Source organism: Gracilinanus agilis, chromosome 6, assembly GCF_016433145.1.
Source record: "Gracilinanus agilis isolate LMUSP501 chromosome 6, AgileGrace, whole genome shotgun sequence".
Taxonomy (NCBI): domain Eukaryota; kingdom Metazoa; phylum Chordata; class Mammalia; order Didelphimorphia; family Didelphidae; genus Gracilinanus; species Gracilinanus agilis.
Genome location: NC_058135.1, coordinates 269,689,979 through 269,703,959, shown reverse-complemented (window position 1 = coordinate 269,703,959; position 13,981 = coordinate 269,689,979). Strand labels below are relative to the sequence as shown.

The following is a 13,981-nucleotide window of genomic DNA, read 5'->3' as shown; positions in this document are numbered from 1 at the left end:
TGGGAACCACTGGGCTAGGCGATCTCAAAGGGCTATTCCATTTCTGACATTCAGTGTTCTGTGTTTTAAGGTCCCTCTCAGCTCTGATCTTCTACTAAAGAATGTTCTAAATTCCCTGCTAGTTCTATTATATATAGCTCTTAGAATATAGCTCTATGCTATATTCTAAGCTAGAGGTCCATGAACTAGTTAAAAAAATTTTTGATAACTATTTTAATTTCAGCATAACTGTTTTCCTTTGTAATTCTGTGTATTTGATATTGTGTACTTAAAGGAAAACAATAGTCTGGCAAAAAGATATGAGCAGACAATTTTCAGATGAAGAAATCAAAACTATATACAGTATATGAAAAAATGCTCTAAGTCACTACTAATTAGAAAAAATGCAAACCAAAACAATTCTAAGATATCATTAGATTGGCTAAAATGACAAAAAGGCCAAGTAGCAAAAGTTACAGGGCATATGGAAACATGGGGACACTAATACACCCTTGGTGGAGTTGTGTACTGATCCGACCAGTTTGCTAAACAATTTTTAATATCACCTAGAGAGTTATAAAACTGTGTATACCCTTGCTAGGTCTATTTCCTAAGAGATCAGGGAAAAAGAAAAAGAACTCATAAGTTCCAAAATATATAGCAGTTCTCTTTGTGGTGGCAGAGAATTAAAAATTGAGGGGATGCCCATCAATTGGTGAATGGCTAAACAAATTGTGGTACATGATTGTGATGGAAGACTACTGCATCCTAAGAAACAATGAGCAGGCTAATAAAAATAAACTCGGAAAGAACTACATAGGATAATGAACAGTGAAATGAGTAGAGCCAAGAGAACATATACAGCTACAGATTTAGTATTTGAAAAATAACTTGTAAATGTCACTTCCATGAGTTGAAAAATGAAAAACGAAAGAGAATTTATATACACACATCTGTTTCCTGGATGATGCCTTCTATGATACAGAGAGGGGAGGGAGAGACTGAGACACTTGTAAATAAATTCTATTAAAAAATACAAATTAAAAACAATAGTTTGCGAAGGGGTTCCTAGGCTTCACCGAACTGCTGCCAAAAGGGTCCACACACAGAAAAGGTTAAGAATCCCTGTTCTAAGGATCCTTCCAATTACTAATGTCCTATCTAACCTTGATGCCTTTGTCCTGAGGTCTCAAAAAGTTCTGATACTCTACAATTTATATTCTCCTCCTTTATTCATAAACATCCTGCCAGGTACTCCAGAAGCCAGTACACTGGTCTTCTTACTGTTACTCACTCATTACATTACCATCTCCCACGTCGGTATTTTAACTTATTGTCTTCTATATCTGGAATTCTCTTCTTCCTCATCCCTGTCTTCTGGTTTCTCTAACTTCCTTCAGCTCTCATTTAAGATAATACTTTCTGGGGGCAGCTGGGTGGCTCAGTGGATTGAGAGTCAGGTGTAAAGATGGGAGATCCTAGGTTCAAATCTGGCCTCAGACACTTCCTAGCTGTGTGACCCTGGGCAAGTCACTTAACCCCCATTGCCTAGCCCAGTGGTTCCCAAACTTTTTTGGCCTACCAGAAAAAATATTACTTAGCCCCCTGGAAATTAATTTTTTTTTAATTTTAATAGCAATTAATAGGAAAGATAAATGCACTTGTGGCCATTACTGCCCTCCTAGATTGCTGCAGCACCCATCAGGGGGCGGTAGCGCCCACTTTGGGAATCATTAGCCTAGCCCTTACTGCTCTTCTGCCTTGGAGCCAATGCACAGTACTAATTCTAAGACAGAAGGTAAGCGTTTAAAAAATAATAATAATACTTTCCCCAAGAAGCCTTTCCCAATTCCCTTTAATGCTGGTATGCTTCCTCTAAGACTTTCTCCAATTTATCCTGAATGCATCTTGTTTATATGTGGTCCTCCACAATTAAGACTGTGAATTCCTTGACAGCAGGAGTTACTCCCCCTCTTTTTTTCTCCCCCTGCTACCCCCAGCAATTAGCACAATGCCTGGCATATAGTAGGAGCTTAGTAAATGCTTGTTGACTTGACTTGCTGAATGAATGAGCTCTTTTTCCCTCGAAGGTAACTGCAGTGTTTGGATTATAACTCCAAACAGCAATTAGTGTTTGAGGCCAATAATTTATATCAGCTTATAAGGAACCTGGGTACATGGGAGTCTTAGAAGATAACTGTCACTTGAGCAGAGTGGTGTAGTTTATTTTCTATTCTTTTTACCTCTTAAAAGAGCTCCTCATCCTGTCTATAAGTAGAAATAGATGCCCATTTGCCCAAAGCCTTGAGATCCTCTTTGTAGGGTGGCAATGGCAGCAATGACTCTGAGGGGGAGGTTGGGGGAAAAAGGTTGGTAAAACCATCGATCAGGGTGGAGATTATAGGATTATTCATTTAAAGCAAAGAGAGGAACTCAGAAGGGAAATCAGCCACCACCTCCGCTATCCTTCCTCTTGACAATTCCAAAAAACTGTGGAGTAGATGATGGGGTAGCTCCCAGATTGAAATGCTGCTCTTGGGATCAGATAGCCTGAACATCTCCCTGAAACTTTAGTAGTGATGTGATCTGGGGAAACTCACCGCATCTACAAAATAGGGATAATAACACCAGTATTCACTGACTCAGAAGGTTTTCTGAAGAAAGCACTTTGCAGACTTGAGAGCACTACTGAAATATGAGCTTTTGAGGAGCAGTGTGAGTGTGGTATGACTGGAAGAGCTCCAGATTGAGAGTTGAGAGACCTGGGCTCCACACATAGTAGCTATATGACCCTGGGCAAGTCACATATCTTTCTGAGCCTCAGCTTCCCCATCTGTAAAATAGGAGTGATTATATCCATATTGGGTTGTTGCGAAGAAACTGGGACAGAGGGGAGAAGACTAGCCTTGGAGGAAAGAGAAACTGAGATCAAGTTCCACTTCTGTTCCCTTCACACTAGTTGACTTTGGAGATATCACTTCCCTGTCTCTGGACCTCAGTTTCCCTCTCTGTGAAATGAAGGGGTATGGACTGAATGATATCCAAGGTCTCTTCTGCACTAGCCACATGGTATTGGGAGAAAAAGGATAGTATTAAATTCTTCAAAGGCAGGGGTTCAAATCCTGCCCTTAATAACTGAAAAGCCATGGATAGGTAAGTGCCTTAACTTCTCAGACTCAGTTTCCTCATTTTTAAAATAGGAGTAGCAGTTTCCAAAGTTTCTACCTCACAAGGGTTGCTGTAAGGATCTAATGAGATAACCTTTTAAAGTACCAAAGAGCCACATAAATGGCCGTCATGGGGAAATACCATCTCTCCTGAGAAAATGTAAGCTTTGTGAGGGTAGCAGCTGTTTCACTTTTGTCTCTGATATGATCAGTTGCCCTAATGCCTTTATTTATTAAAAGCTTTTATTTTCTGTCTTAGAATTAATATAGAACACAGAATAGTATACTTGTCAGATCTCTGGGAAAGGAAAGATTTTAAAACCAAGCAAGAATCAGAGAAAATTACAAAATGTAAAATAAATGATTTTGATTATATTAAACTAAAAAGCTTTTGTACAGACAAAAACAATGTAGCCAAAATCAGAAGGGAAACAACAAATTGGGAAAAAATCTTTATAACAAAAAACTCTGACAGAGATCTAATTACTCAAATATACAAGGAGTTAAATCAATTGCATAGAAAATCAAGCCATTCCCCAATTGATAAATGGGCAAGAGACATGAATAGGCAATTTTCAGATAAAGAAATCAAAAGTATCAATAAGCACATGAGAAAGTGTTCTAAATCTCTAATAATTAGAGAAATGCAAATCAAAACAACTCTGAGGTATCACCTCACACCTAGCAGATTGGCTAAAATGAAAGAAAGGGAGAGTAATGAATGCTGGAGGGGATGTGGCAAAACTGGGACATTAACGCATTGCTGGTGGAGTTGTGAATTGACCCAACCATTCTGGCTGGCAATTTGGAACTATGCTCAAAGGGCTATAAAAGAATTCCTGCCCTGACTTGTATGAAAATATTTATAGCTGCGCTTTTTGTGGTGGCAAAAAACTGGAAAGGGAGGGTATGTCCTTCAATTGGGGAATGGCTGAACAAATTGTGGCATATGCTGGTGATGGAATACTACTGGGCTCAAAGGAATAATAAACTGGAGGAATTCCATGTGAACTGGAAAGACCTCCAGGAAGTGATACAGAGTGAAAGGAGCAGAACCAGGAGAACATTGTACACAGAGACTGATACACTGTGGTAAATCGAATGTAATGGACTTCTGTACTAGCAGCAATGCAATGACCCAGGAAAATTCTGATGGATTTATGGAAAAGAATGCTGCCCACATTCAGAAGAATTACAGGAGAGGAAACACAGAAGAAAAGCAACTGCTTGAACACATGGGTTGAGGCGGACATGATTGGGGATGTAGACTCTAGACTACCACACCAATGCAACTATCAACAATTTGGAAATAGGTCTTGATCAATGACACAAGTTAAAACCAGTGGAAATGTGCATTGGCCATGGTTGGGGGGACCTCGCGGGGTGAAGGGGAAAGTAAGAGCATGAATCATGTAACCATGTTAACTTTTCTAAAAAATAAATATTAATAAATGTTTAAAAAACCTATAATATGGAACAAAAAAAAAGAATTAATATAAAGTATCATTTCTAAGGCAGAAGAGTGGCAAGGGCTAGGGAAGGGTTAAGTGACTTGCTCAGGGTCATACAGCTAGGAAGTTGGAGGCCAGATTTGAACCTAGGACCTCCCACATTCAAGCCTGACACTGAGCCACTTTGCTGTCCTACTCTAGTGCCTTTAAAAGATGTGACATTAAAAAACTCGAATTAAAGGTATGAACAGAGCTTTGGAGCATTGACTGAGAGTGAGGACCCTTCATCTAACCTCCTCATTTAAAAAGATGAGGAAACTGACTTCTTGCCCAACATCTTTCAGCCGGCACAAAGTACAGCAGAGATTTGAACCCAAATCTGCTGGCCCCAAGTTTAAGGTTTTCTAGCCCTTATACCACACTGGTCTAAAAACTGGACCATTCCTGCCTCTATCATCGTTTGATAGAATAAGGTCCAAAAATTCACCATCTCTATACTAAAGAGGGTTGCCATTGTCATCCTAAAACTCTGACTCAAGCTTAAGAGATGTCCTTATTCAGAAAGAGTCTCTGGGGTAACAGCTCTAGACTGGCAGCCAGGAGGTCTGGATTGGTTATAGCTCTTTCCCCTAACAAGCAGAGTGAACCTGGGCAAGTGCTTGTCTCTCCAAGGCAGAGTATCAGAAGATCACAAATTTAGAGCAGGCAAAAGCCTTTAAAATTTTTCTTATTGCACAAAAAACAGGGAGGGGCTGGACCCAATAACATCTAATCTCCCTCCCATATCTTTTTTATATTTTATTATATTATTTATATTTTATATATATTTATATTTTATTATATTATTATATATTCTCTGTTCTAAAGTTCCTTCCAGCTCTGACATCTCTGTTCTAAGCTCCTTCCCAGTCCTGACATTCTAGGTTCCAAGATCTCTCTTAGATCTGTTCCAAGGTCACTCCCAGCTCTGACATTCTAGGTTCTAAGATTCCTCCTAGCATTGACATCCTATATTCTAACTCCCCTCCTATTATTGATGATCTATGTTTTGAGGTCTCTCTCAGCACTGCCATTCTGTGCTCTGAGGTCCCTTCTGACTCTAACATTCTCAATTCTAAGTTCTCTCCTACTTCTGGCATTCTTTGCTCTAAGGCTCTTCCATTGGGCTCTAATATTCTCGGTTCTAAGGTTCCTTCCAGCTTTGACATTTTACGTTCTAAGGTCCTTCCCAACACTGACAATCTGTGTTTTGAGGTCCCTCTTAGCATGGACATCCGGTGCTTTGGGGTTCCTTCTGGCTCTAGCATTCTCAGTTCTAAATTCTCTCCCACCTCTGACTTTCTTTTTCTCCTTGTCTTTCTTCTCTTCTTTCTCCTTCTTCTTTCTTGTTATGCAGACACTCTAATGAGGCATTTTTACAAATAAGCAGTAAGAGAACCAGTCAATGCTATTAGCCTCAGCTGTGATCCTGAGACACAAGACAGACCCTATGATGGCTGAACCTTTGACTTTGCCTTTATTTTTCACGAGGACCCCTGCATTATCTTCAAAACCTAGGAAGAAACTATCTTTCCTCAGGTGTAACTTCCACCTCCAGAATACCACTGTGGAATGGACTTTCTTTTGGAGCTCTCGATTCCCATCCCTGCCCATGGCCACCTTCATGTCAACAACTGTCAGCTTCAGGAAGTTGGTTCCACTTTCCTAATCTCATTAGTTGAGAGGATGTAGAGACTTTTGTCCCTGTCTTAGCACTGTTGGAAAGGGCTTCTATTAGGAGACCCAAGGAAATAGAAAACTTTGCTCCAGAAGGCTGGCCATGTTCTCATTTAGGCATCTCCCATCCCAGAAAGCATGAAAGAGAAAACTGCAAAGGACTACAAGATATCCCTCCCCCTCTGCCAGTTTTTGTCCTAAGGTCTTTCTATTTGCCCTAAGCAGGTCCTGGATTCATTCAATATAATCACAGCTTTCAAGCTGAAAGGACTTTCACTGAATCCAACCCTTTTTATTTTATAAATATGGAAACTGAGGCAGAAAGTGGTCAAGTGACTTGTCCAAAGTCATATAGGTGGTAAGTGTTAGAACTGAATTTGAACTCCAAATCCAGCCTTCTTGTTCACTAACGGAACTGAATTCTCCTCTTGCAGGGTGGGCTCCTCAGCCACCTGGTCATAGTCTGTGGGCACAGCAGGATTTACTACCCACATCTCTTATGTGATGGAAGAAGGACCCAAGAGCTGAGATCTAGGCTCTGGTACTGAATTCCCCCTCAGGGATGACCCGCAGGAGCAGCCAAGGGAAGACTCACCAACCAGGAGAAGAAGCCGGCCGATTTATCCTGCGTTGAGATCTGCCCTTCGTATGGCCCGAAGATGTGTCCCTTGGGGATGACCTCATTCATGCAACGAACATCGCTCTGCCCACTGGCCTCCTTGACCACCTCCATGCCAGGTGGAATGGTGAGGGCTGCGCGGTCAGGGATGCCCATGGGCACAGGTGTGTCAGACACAAACACGGGGGGGCCATGGTTGGGGCATTCATCCACAAAGTACTCTTGGCAGGACTCACAGACTGTAGGGGCAGAAGGTAGAAAGGGGGAATTAGCTATTGAGGAGCAGAGAGGTGGCATTCAGAGCCAGCAGACACTTTTTGCTAGTCTCACCCAGCCTTCAAGGGAGGTGGGTGTAAGGACGCAGCATGGTGGAGTATATTTGATCCTGAACTTGAAGTAAAACAAACAAACAAACAAAAAAACCTGGATTCAAATCTCATTGCTGACATTTACTAACTGTGTGACCCTGAGCAAGTCATTCAACCCATGCCTACCTCAGTTTCCTCACTTGTAAAGTGGGGACAATAATAGCCCTTTCTTCCCAGGGTTGTTGTGCAAATCAAATGAGAAAATATTTGTAAAAGCACTGAGCATAATACCTAGCACACAGGGGACATATAAATAGTAGCTTTTGTGATTATTAAAATAAAGGCATTGGACTCACTCTAAAGCTATGACTGGGGTTTAGGTCCAGACTGCTAGTTTCTTCCTGTGTGACCCTGAGTAGTTACTTAATCTCTCTGGGCTTCAATTTCCTCATCCATAAAATGAGGGGATTGGAATCAATGGTCCAAGATTCCAATTCTATATTTATTTATTTATGTATTTATTTATTTGTTAAACCCTCACCTTCCGCCTTAGAATCAACACTCTGTATTGGCTCCAAGGCAGAAGAACCGTAAGGGCTAGGCAATGGGGGTTAGTTGACTTGCCCAGGGTCACCCAGTTAGGATGTGTCTGAGGCTAAATTTGAACCCAGGACCTCCCATTTCTAGGCCTCAGTCTCAATCCACTGAGCTACCTAGCTGCGCCTCCCAACTCTAAATTTATAATCCTTGAATGAGTAGTCTTTACCATTTCCCACAGGAGGCTTCCCCAAGTCCCACCATGGCCAGCTCCTTCCTAAACCACAGTTGTACTCTGATACTACATGTTTTATTTGCATTTAACTTGAATGGACTTCTAGATATGGTTGTTGGTTCATTCTTATCATACGTATGTATTCCCAGCACCTAGCAATGCCAAAGACAAAGTAGGTGCTTAGTCAAGTCTTCTAGAGCAATGGCCAACCACAATTCTAAGGACTTGTGACAAAAGAGGCTACCCACTTCCTGATAGGGAGGTGACATACCCAGCAGGTTGAGGAGTATATTTTTTGGCTATGGCCAATGAGGAAATTTTGCTTTCTTGCTATACATATTAATTACAAGGCTTCAGTTTTTGTTTTATTTCTCTTTTCAAAGGAGGCAAAAATAGGAGGGATAAAAATATCTAAAAATAAATATATAAATTCTTGTTGACTGATTGATCTATGGGCCTTTCAGTTGTAATAATGTCTTTTCCAAGATCTCTTCTAGCTTTGACATTCTATGTTCTAAGATCCCTTTGAGTGAATTCCATATTTTAAAGCTCCTTCTAGCTCTGATATTCCATAGTTTAAAGTCCCTTCTAGCTCTGACATTCCATGTTCTAATGCCCCTTCCAATTCTGACATTCCATGTTCTAATGCCCCTTCCAACTCTAATGTTCCATGTTCTAATACCCCTTCTGGATCTGATACTCCAAGTTCTAATGTCCCTTCCAACTCTAATGTTCCATGTTCTAATGCCCCTTCCAGATCTGACATTCCATGTTCTAATGCCCCTTCTAACTCTGATGTTCCATGTTCTAATGCCCCTTCCAATTCTGATGTTCCATGTTCTAATGCCCCTTCCAGATCTGATGTTCCACGTTCTAATGCCACTTCCAATTCTGATGTTCCATGTTCTAATGCCCCTTCCAGATCTGATATTCCAAGTTCTAATGCCCCTTCCAATTCTGACATTCCATGTTCTAATGCCCCTTCCAATTCTGATGTTCCACATTCTAATGCCCCTTCCAACTCTGACGTTCCATGTTCTAATGCCCCTTCCAATTCTGATGTTCCATGTTCTAATGCCCCTTCCAACTCTGACATTCCAAGTTCTAATGCCCCTTCCAACTCTGATGTTCCATGTTCTAATGCCCCTTCCAATTCTGATGTTCCATGTTCTAATGCCCCTTCCAGATCTGATGTTCCACGTTCTAATGCCCCTTCCAACTCTGATGTTCCATGTTCTAATGCCCCTTCCAACTCTGATGTTCCATGTTCTAATGCCCCTTCCAACCCTGACATTCCAAGTTCTAATGCCCCTTCCAACTCTGATGTTTCATGTTCTAATGCCCCTTCCAATTCTGATGTTCCATGTTCTAATGCCCCTTCCAGATCTGATGTTCCATGTTCTAATGCCCCTTCCAATTCTGACGTTCCATGTTCTAATGCCCCTTCCAACTCTGATATTCCAAGTTCTAATGCCCCTTCCAACTCTGACATTCCAAGTTCTAATGCCCCTTCCAATTCTGACGTTCCACATTCTAATGCCCCTTCCAACTCTGACGTTCCATGTTCTAATGCCCCTTCCAGCTCTGACGTTCCATGTTCTAATGCCCCTTCCAACTCTGACATTCCAAGTTCTAATGCCCCTTCCAATTCTGATGTTCCATGTTCTAATGCCCCTTCCAGATATAACATTCTGTCCTCTAAGATCTCTCTTTTAACTCTACCATTCTATGTTCTAAGGCCTCCTCTAAACTCTAGCATTCTCTTTTTCCCATTTTGAGGGCTACTCTGAGGTTCTAGGTTTATGCCATTTGTGAATAAGTTGAAGAAACTGGAGGTGGTTAGCCTGGAAGAGAGAAGACCAAGGCAGAGATGGGATACCTGTTTCTAGTATCTGAACGGTTCATTTGTACAAGAGAGATCAGATTTGCTTTGCTTGGTTCCTTAGTAGGAGCAAGGGAACATATTTCAAAGAGATAAATAAATTTAGGCTTAATATCAGGAAAACCTTAATAAGTCCAGCTGTCTAAAAGTGCTGCGACAGGAGAGTAGTGAGCCCTCCATCCAGGATGATCTTCAAACTTAGGCAAAGTGAGCACTTCTCTGTAATTTTGTAATGGGGTTTCTTGTGTCAGGTATGATGGGTTGGCCTAGATGGCCCCTGGGGTCTCTTCTGCTTTTGAGGTTTTGTAATTCTAATATTCCATAAAACTGGAGTTGAATGGCCCCTTTCACCTCCTCTTTCCTGATGCCTTTCCTCCTCCAGTTACTCAGAGATGACCTCTCATTTACCCTGCAGACCTCTATAAGAGTTCACGGTTATTTCTTCCCATTGCAGAACCATTAGACTATAAACTCCCAGAGGGCAGGAATTGTGTTTTTGACTTTCTTTGTATCACTTGTGCTTAGCCCAGCACCTGGCACATAGTGACCCTTTAATTAATACACGCTGAATGAATGATTTGTTGAGTTTCTCCATCACTATTCTCCATATGGAATGAAGCTGGGTCTATTTGGCTGTGCAACTTGGGGCTACCAAGTCCTGTGTTCCCCACTGCATGGAAGGCAGCTTGTAGAACACACTTCCTGACTGTCCCCCCACTAGGATTCTGGGCCATGGGTTCAAACGTGGTTTCTGACCCCATTCAACCCCTCAGAATATTCAAGCTCAGAGATGAAGTCAGGAGATCCCTATCCTTCAGTTCTGTTTGCATCTCTCCTCACCCCCTTTAAGGTTCTGTCTTCTAGCAGTGGTTGCCAATGACTATTACCTCCTATAATCTTGTAGTATCTCTAAGAACTTGATTGAGTATGTCATCCTGTTCCAAACTTGAGGTCCCTCCTGATCTCCTTCCCTAAGGAAGTGGAGGGAGGCTCATAGTTGGGGAGCAGGGAACACCAGTCAAGGCCCCACTTACACCAGAAGTCTACTTGCTGGAAACTCTTGGTCATGATCAGCTCTCGCTTCCCCTTCGGTTTCTTGGGTTCCACTTCCATGGATGGAGGGTCAGGCCTCCCGGAGCTGGGAAGGTCAGGGGAGGAGACAAGGAAACAGAGAGGAGAAGCTTGGTTGGGCCAAGCACTAAGGATAGTGAGAGGAGCTAAAGGCCAGGGTGGCCACCCTAGATTGGATGTGGATCCCCCCTACCTCCACCCACTCCAGGCCCTAGCCTACCCTGCCCCATCAGATGTAGCTGTCCAATTAGGCATGCCAGACCCATCCCTTGCCCATCATGGTACCCTTCAAAGTGTTCCTTGGCTTCATCAAGGACTGCCTAGCCCCTTGGACTAAGTAAGAACAATCTTCTATATAGCCTCAGTGCCAAATTGGGCAGATGCAAATATTAAGGCAGGGTGGTGACAAATTTCATCATGGAATGAGCCAAGTACCAGCACTCAGTAGAACTGGGCTCAAGACCTGGGTCTCCCACTGTGTCTTGGTGACTCTGTGACCTTAGTGTGGTCACTGAAACTTTTCTAGGCCTTTTTTCTTTGATTTAAAAATATGGAAGAGGGTGAGTATGAATGACTTGATCTCTGAGGACTCCTCTCGATCTCAGTCTATGATCCTCTGACCTCTCTAGTCTGAGATCCTTTCATTTCTAACATTCTGTGCTCTGCGTTCTAAGGCCTTTTCTAGCTAGAACATTCTATTCTAAGTTCTCAGGTCCCTTTCATCTGTAACAATCTAGGTTCTGTCTTCTAAGGACCCCTTCTTCTCTAACGTTCCATATGCTACATTCTGAAGTCCATTCTATTCTAGTAGGCATCATCACATCCTTCCATGTTATGTTCTAAGATCCCATCAAGCTATGACATTCTTGGTTTGGAATCAACACAGATATTTAGCCAATACCCCGAAGAGATCAAAGAAAGAGTTAAAGGATTCCTATGTACCAAGATATTTACTGCAGCTCTTTTTGTGGTGGCAAAAAACTGGAAACTAAGGGGATATCTAACCCTTGGGAAATTAGGAATGGGATGGAATGCTATTGTCCCATAAGAAATGACAAAGGGCATGGCTTCAGAGAAACCTGGGAAGACTCAAATGAACTGATCCTGGGTGAAGTGAACAGAACCAGGAGAACAATTTAGAAAATAACAACATTTCCACAGCAAACAACTATAAGAGACTGAAGAACTCTGATCAATGCAATGACCAATGCTACCCAATGACGAGGCTAGCTACCCACCTACTGTCAGAGAAGGGGGGGCTCAAGAGGAAGAGTGAGACGTGCACTTTTGGAGGCGACCAATTCAGGAATTTGTTTTGTTTTGACTATGCATGTGCTGTAAGGATTTTCTTTTTCTTTTCTAATGAGGAAGGAGAAGAAATTAGATGCTGGTGAACTGATAAAAATGATGTTTTAAAAAAATCTATAGCCCAAGTTCTAAGAAATTCTATATTCTATGTTCTAAGATTCTTTTTTATCTCTCAAATGCAATGATTCTCTGACTTGAGGCTTTTTCCCTGATGAGCCAAATGAACCCAAACCCAGCCCCTACCCCCAGATGCCATCCCTGGCAGCATGATGGGAGATGCCTTACCAGGGCTGACCATACTCCTGATCCCGTCGGGGTGAGCAGACCTCTGTCTTCACAGTCACCATCTCCCCCATGGAAGCCTGGGTATGAGCCAAGCAGGCCTTCAGGTTCTCAGTCATTCTGTTCTAGGGACAGGGGAAAAGGGGGTCGGGAGAAAGGAACAAAAGAAGGAAGAGGAGAGGAATGAGTGACGGAGCAGGCAGGGGGCAGAAATGGGTGGGAGGGCAGTAATTGGTTTCTTGTTACTCTCGAAGCCAACAAACCCTGTTCATTGCTGGAGGAAACTCCAAGAACATCAGTGACAAAAACAGTTGTATCCTGGCCAAGAGGAAATGCCATTTCTACCCTAAGCTGGTCTTGGGGATGCCTGGAGCCATGAGAGACATAGGGACGGGGCGGGGAAGGCACGGAGCAGCCCAGGATGGAAGCTGATTCAGAGACATCGGGGTCTGGTAGGTGGTAAGGATACGAGGAAAAGCTGCCTTCCACCATGCTCCAGATTATGGAGTCTGGGTCAAGGGGGCCCTACTCAGTCTCTGGGCATGTAGCAGAATGGACTAGAGGTGGGATGAGGATGAGGATGAGACAGACAGCTCTAAATTCGAATCCTAAGCTCTGAGGTTTGGCTAGTCCTGCCCTTTTGTGTGTTCACCAGTGGACGATATGATCACAGGATGAAAGGTTTGATGATGATGATGATGATGATGATGATGACGATGATCACCATCATCATAACAGCTGACCTCTCTCTATAGCCTTTAAGGAATGGAAAGTGCTTTGTATTATCAACCTGTTTTATCCTCACAGTTGGGGTTGGGGAGGTATTGTTATTATCCCCATTTTACAGATGAAGAAACTGAGGCAAAGAGAGGGCCATGACATGGCCGGGTCACACAGATAGTAAGGATCTAAGACTAGATTTGAACGCAGTTCTTCCTGAGTCTAGATCCAAAATTCTATCCACTTGGTACCTGACTACTTTAGAAACCACCAAGTCTAGCTCTCTCACTTCACAAATGAGGAAACAAAGGAGCCAGAGACGTTAAATGCCTTGCCCAGGACCAAGGAGGTGTATGTGGGAGGTTGTTTAAAGATTATTGCAGCTCGGTAGCCCAGTGGATAGAGCACAGAGCCTTGAGTTAGGAAGATCTGAGGTCAAATCCAGCGTTAGACACCATCTTTGTGGCCCTGGGCAAGTTACTTAACTTCTGTTTGCCTCAGTTTCTTCAACTGTAAACGTAGATCATACCAGCACCTCCCTCCCAGGGTTGCTGTGAGGGTCCAATGGGATAACATCTTTAAAAAGCTTAGCAGAGTGCCTACAACCTGGGCTTAAGAGATGCTTGTTCCCTCTTCCTTCTACGCTGCTCCAGACTTCAATGCCTCTGCTTAGTGGATACATCTTGTTTTCATACAGCAACTCCTT

At 42.6% G+C, this 13,981-nt stretch overlaps 1 protein-coding gene across 2 annotated transcripts in view; it reads right to left on the bottom strand.

Annotated features, from left to right (window-relative positions):
* Positions 1 to 12,674, bottom strand: part of PRDM11 (PR/SET domain 11) — a 46,651-nt gene extending 33,977 nt beyond the window's left edge. For both annotated transcript variants that reach the window (XM_044680388.1, XM_044680389.1), the window contains exons 1-3: positions 12,559 to 12,674; positions 10,929 to 11,032; positions 6,909 to 7,171 (exon numbers count right to left, since the gene is read on the bottom strand). In XM_044680388.1, coding sequence (XP_044536323.1) covers positions 6,909 to 7,171; positions 10,929 to 11,032; positions 12,559 to 12,674 — 483 coding nt within the window. The remainder of the gene's footprint in view (positions 1 to 6,908; positions 7,172 to 10,928; positions 11,033 to 12,558) is intronic.
* Positions 12,675 to 13,981: the final 1,307 nt, after the last annotated feature.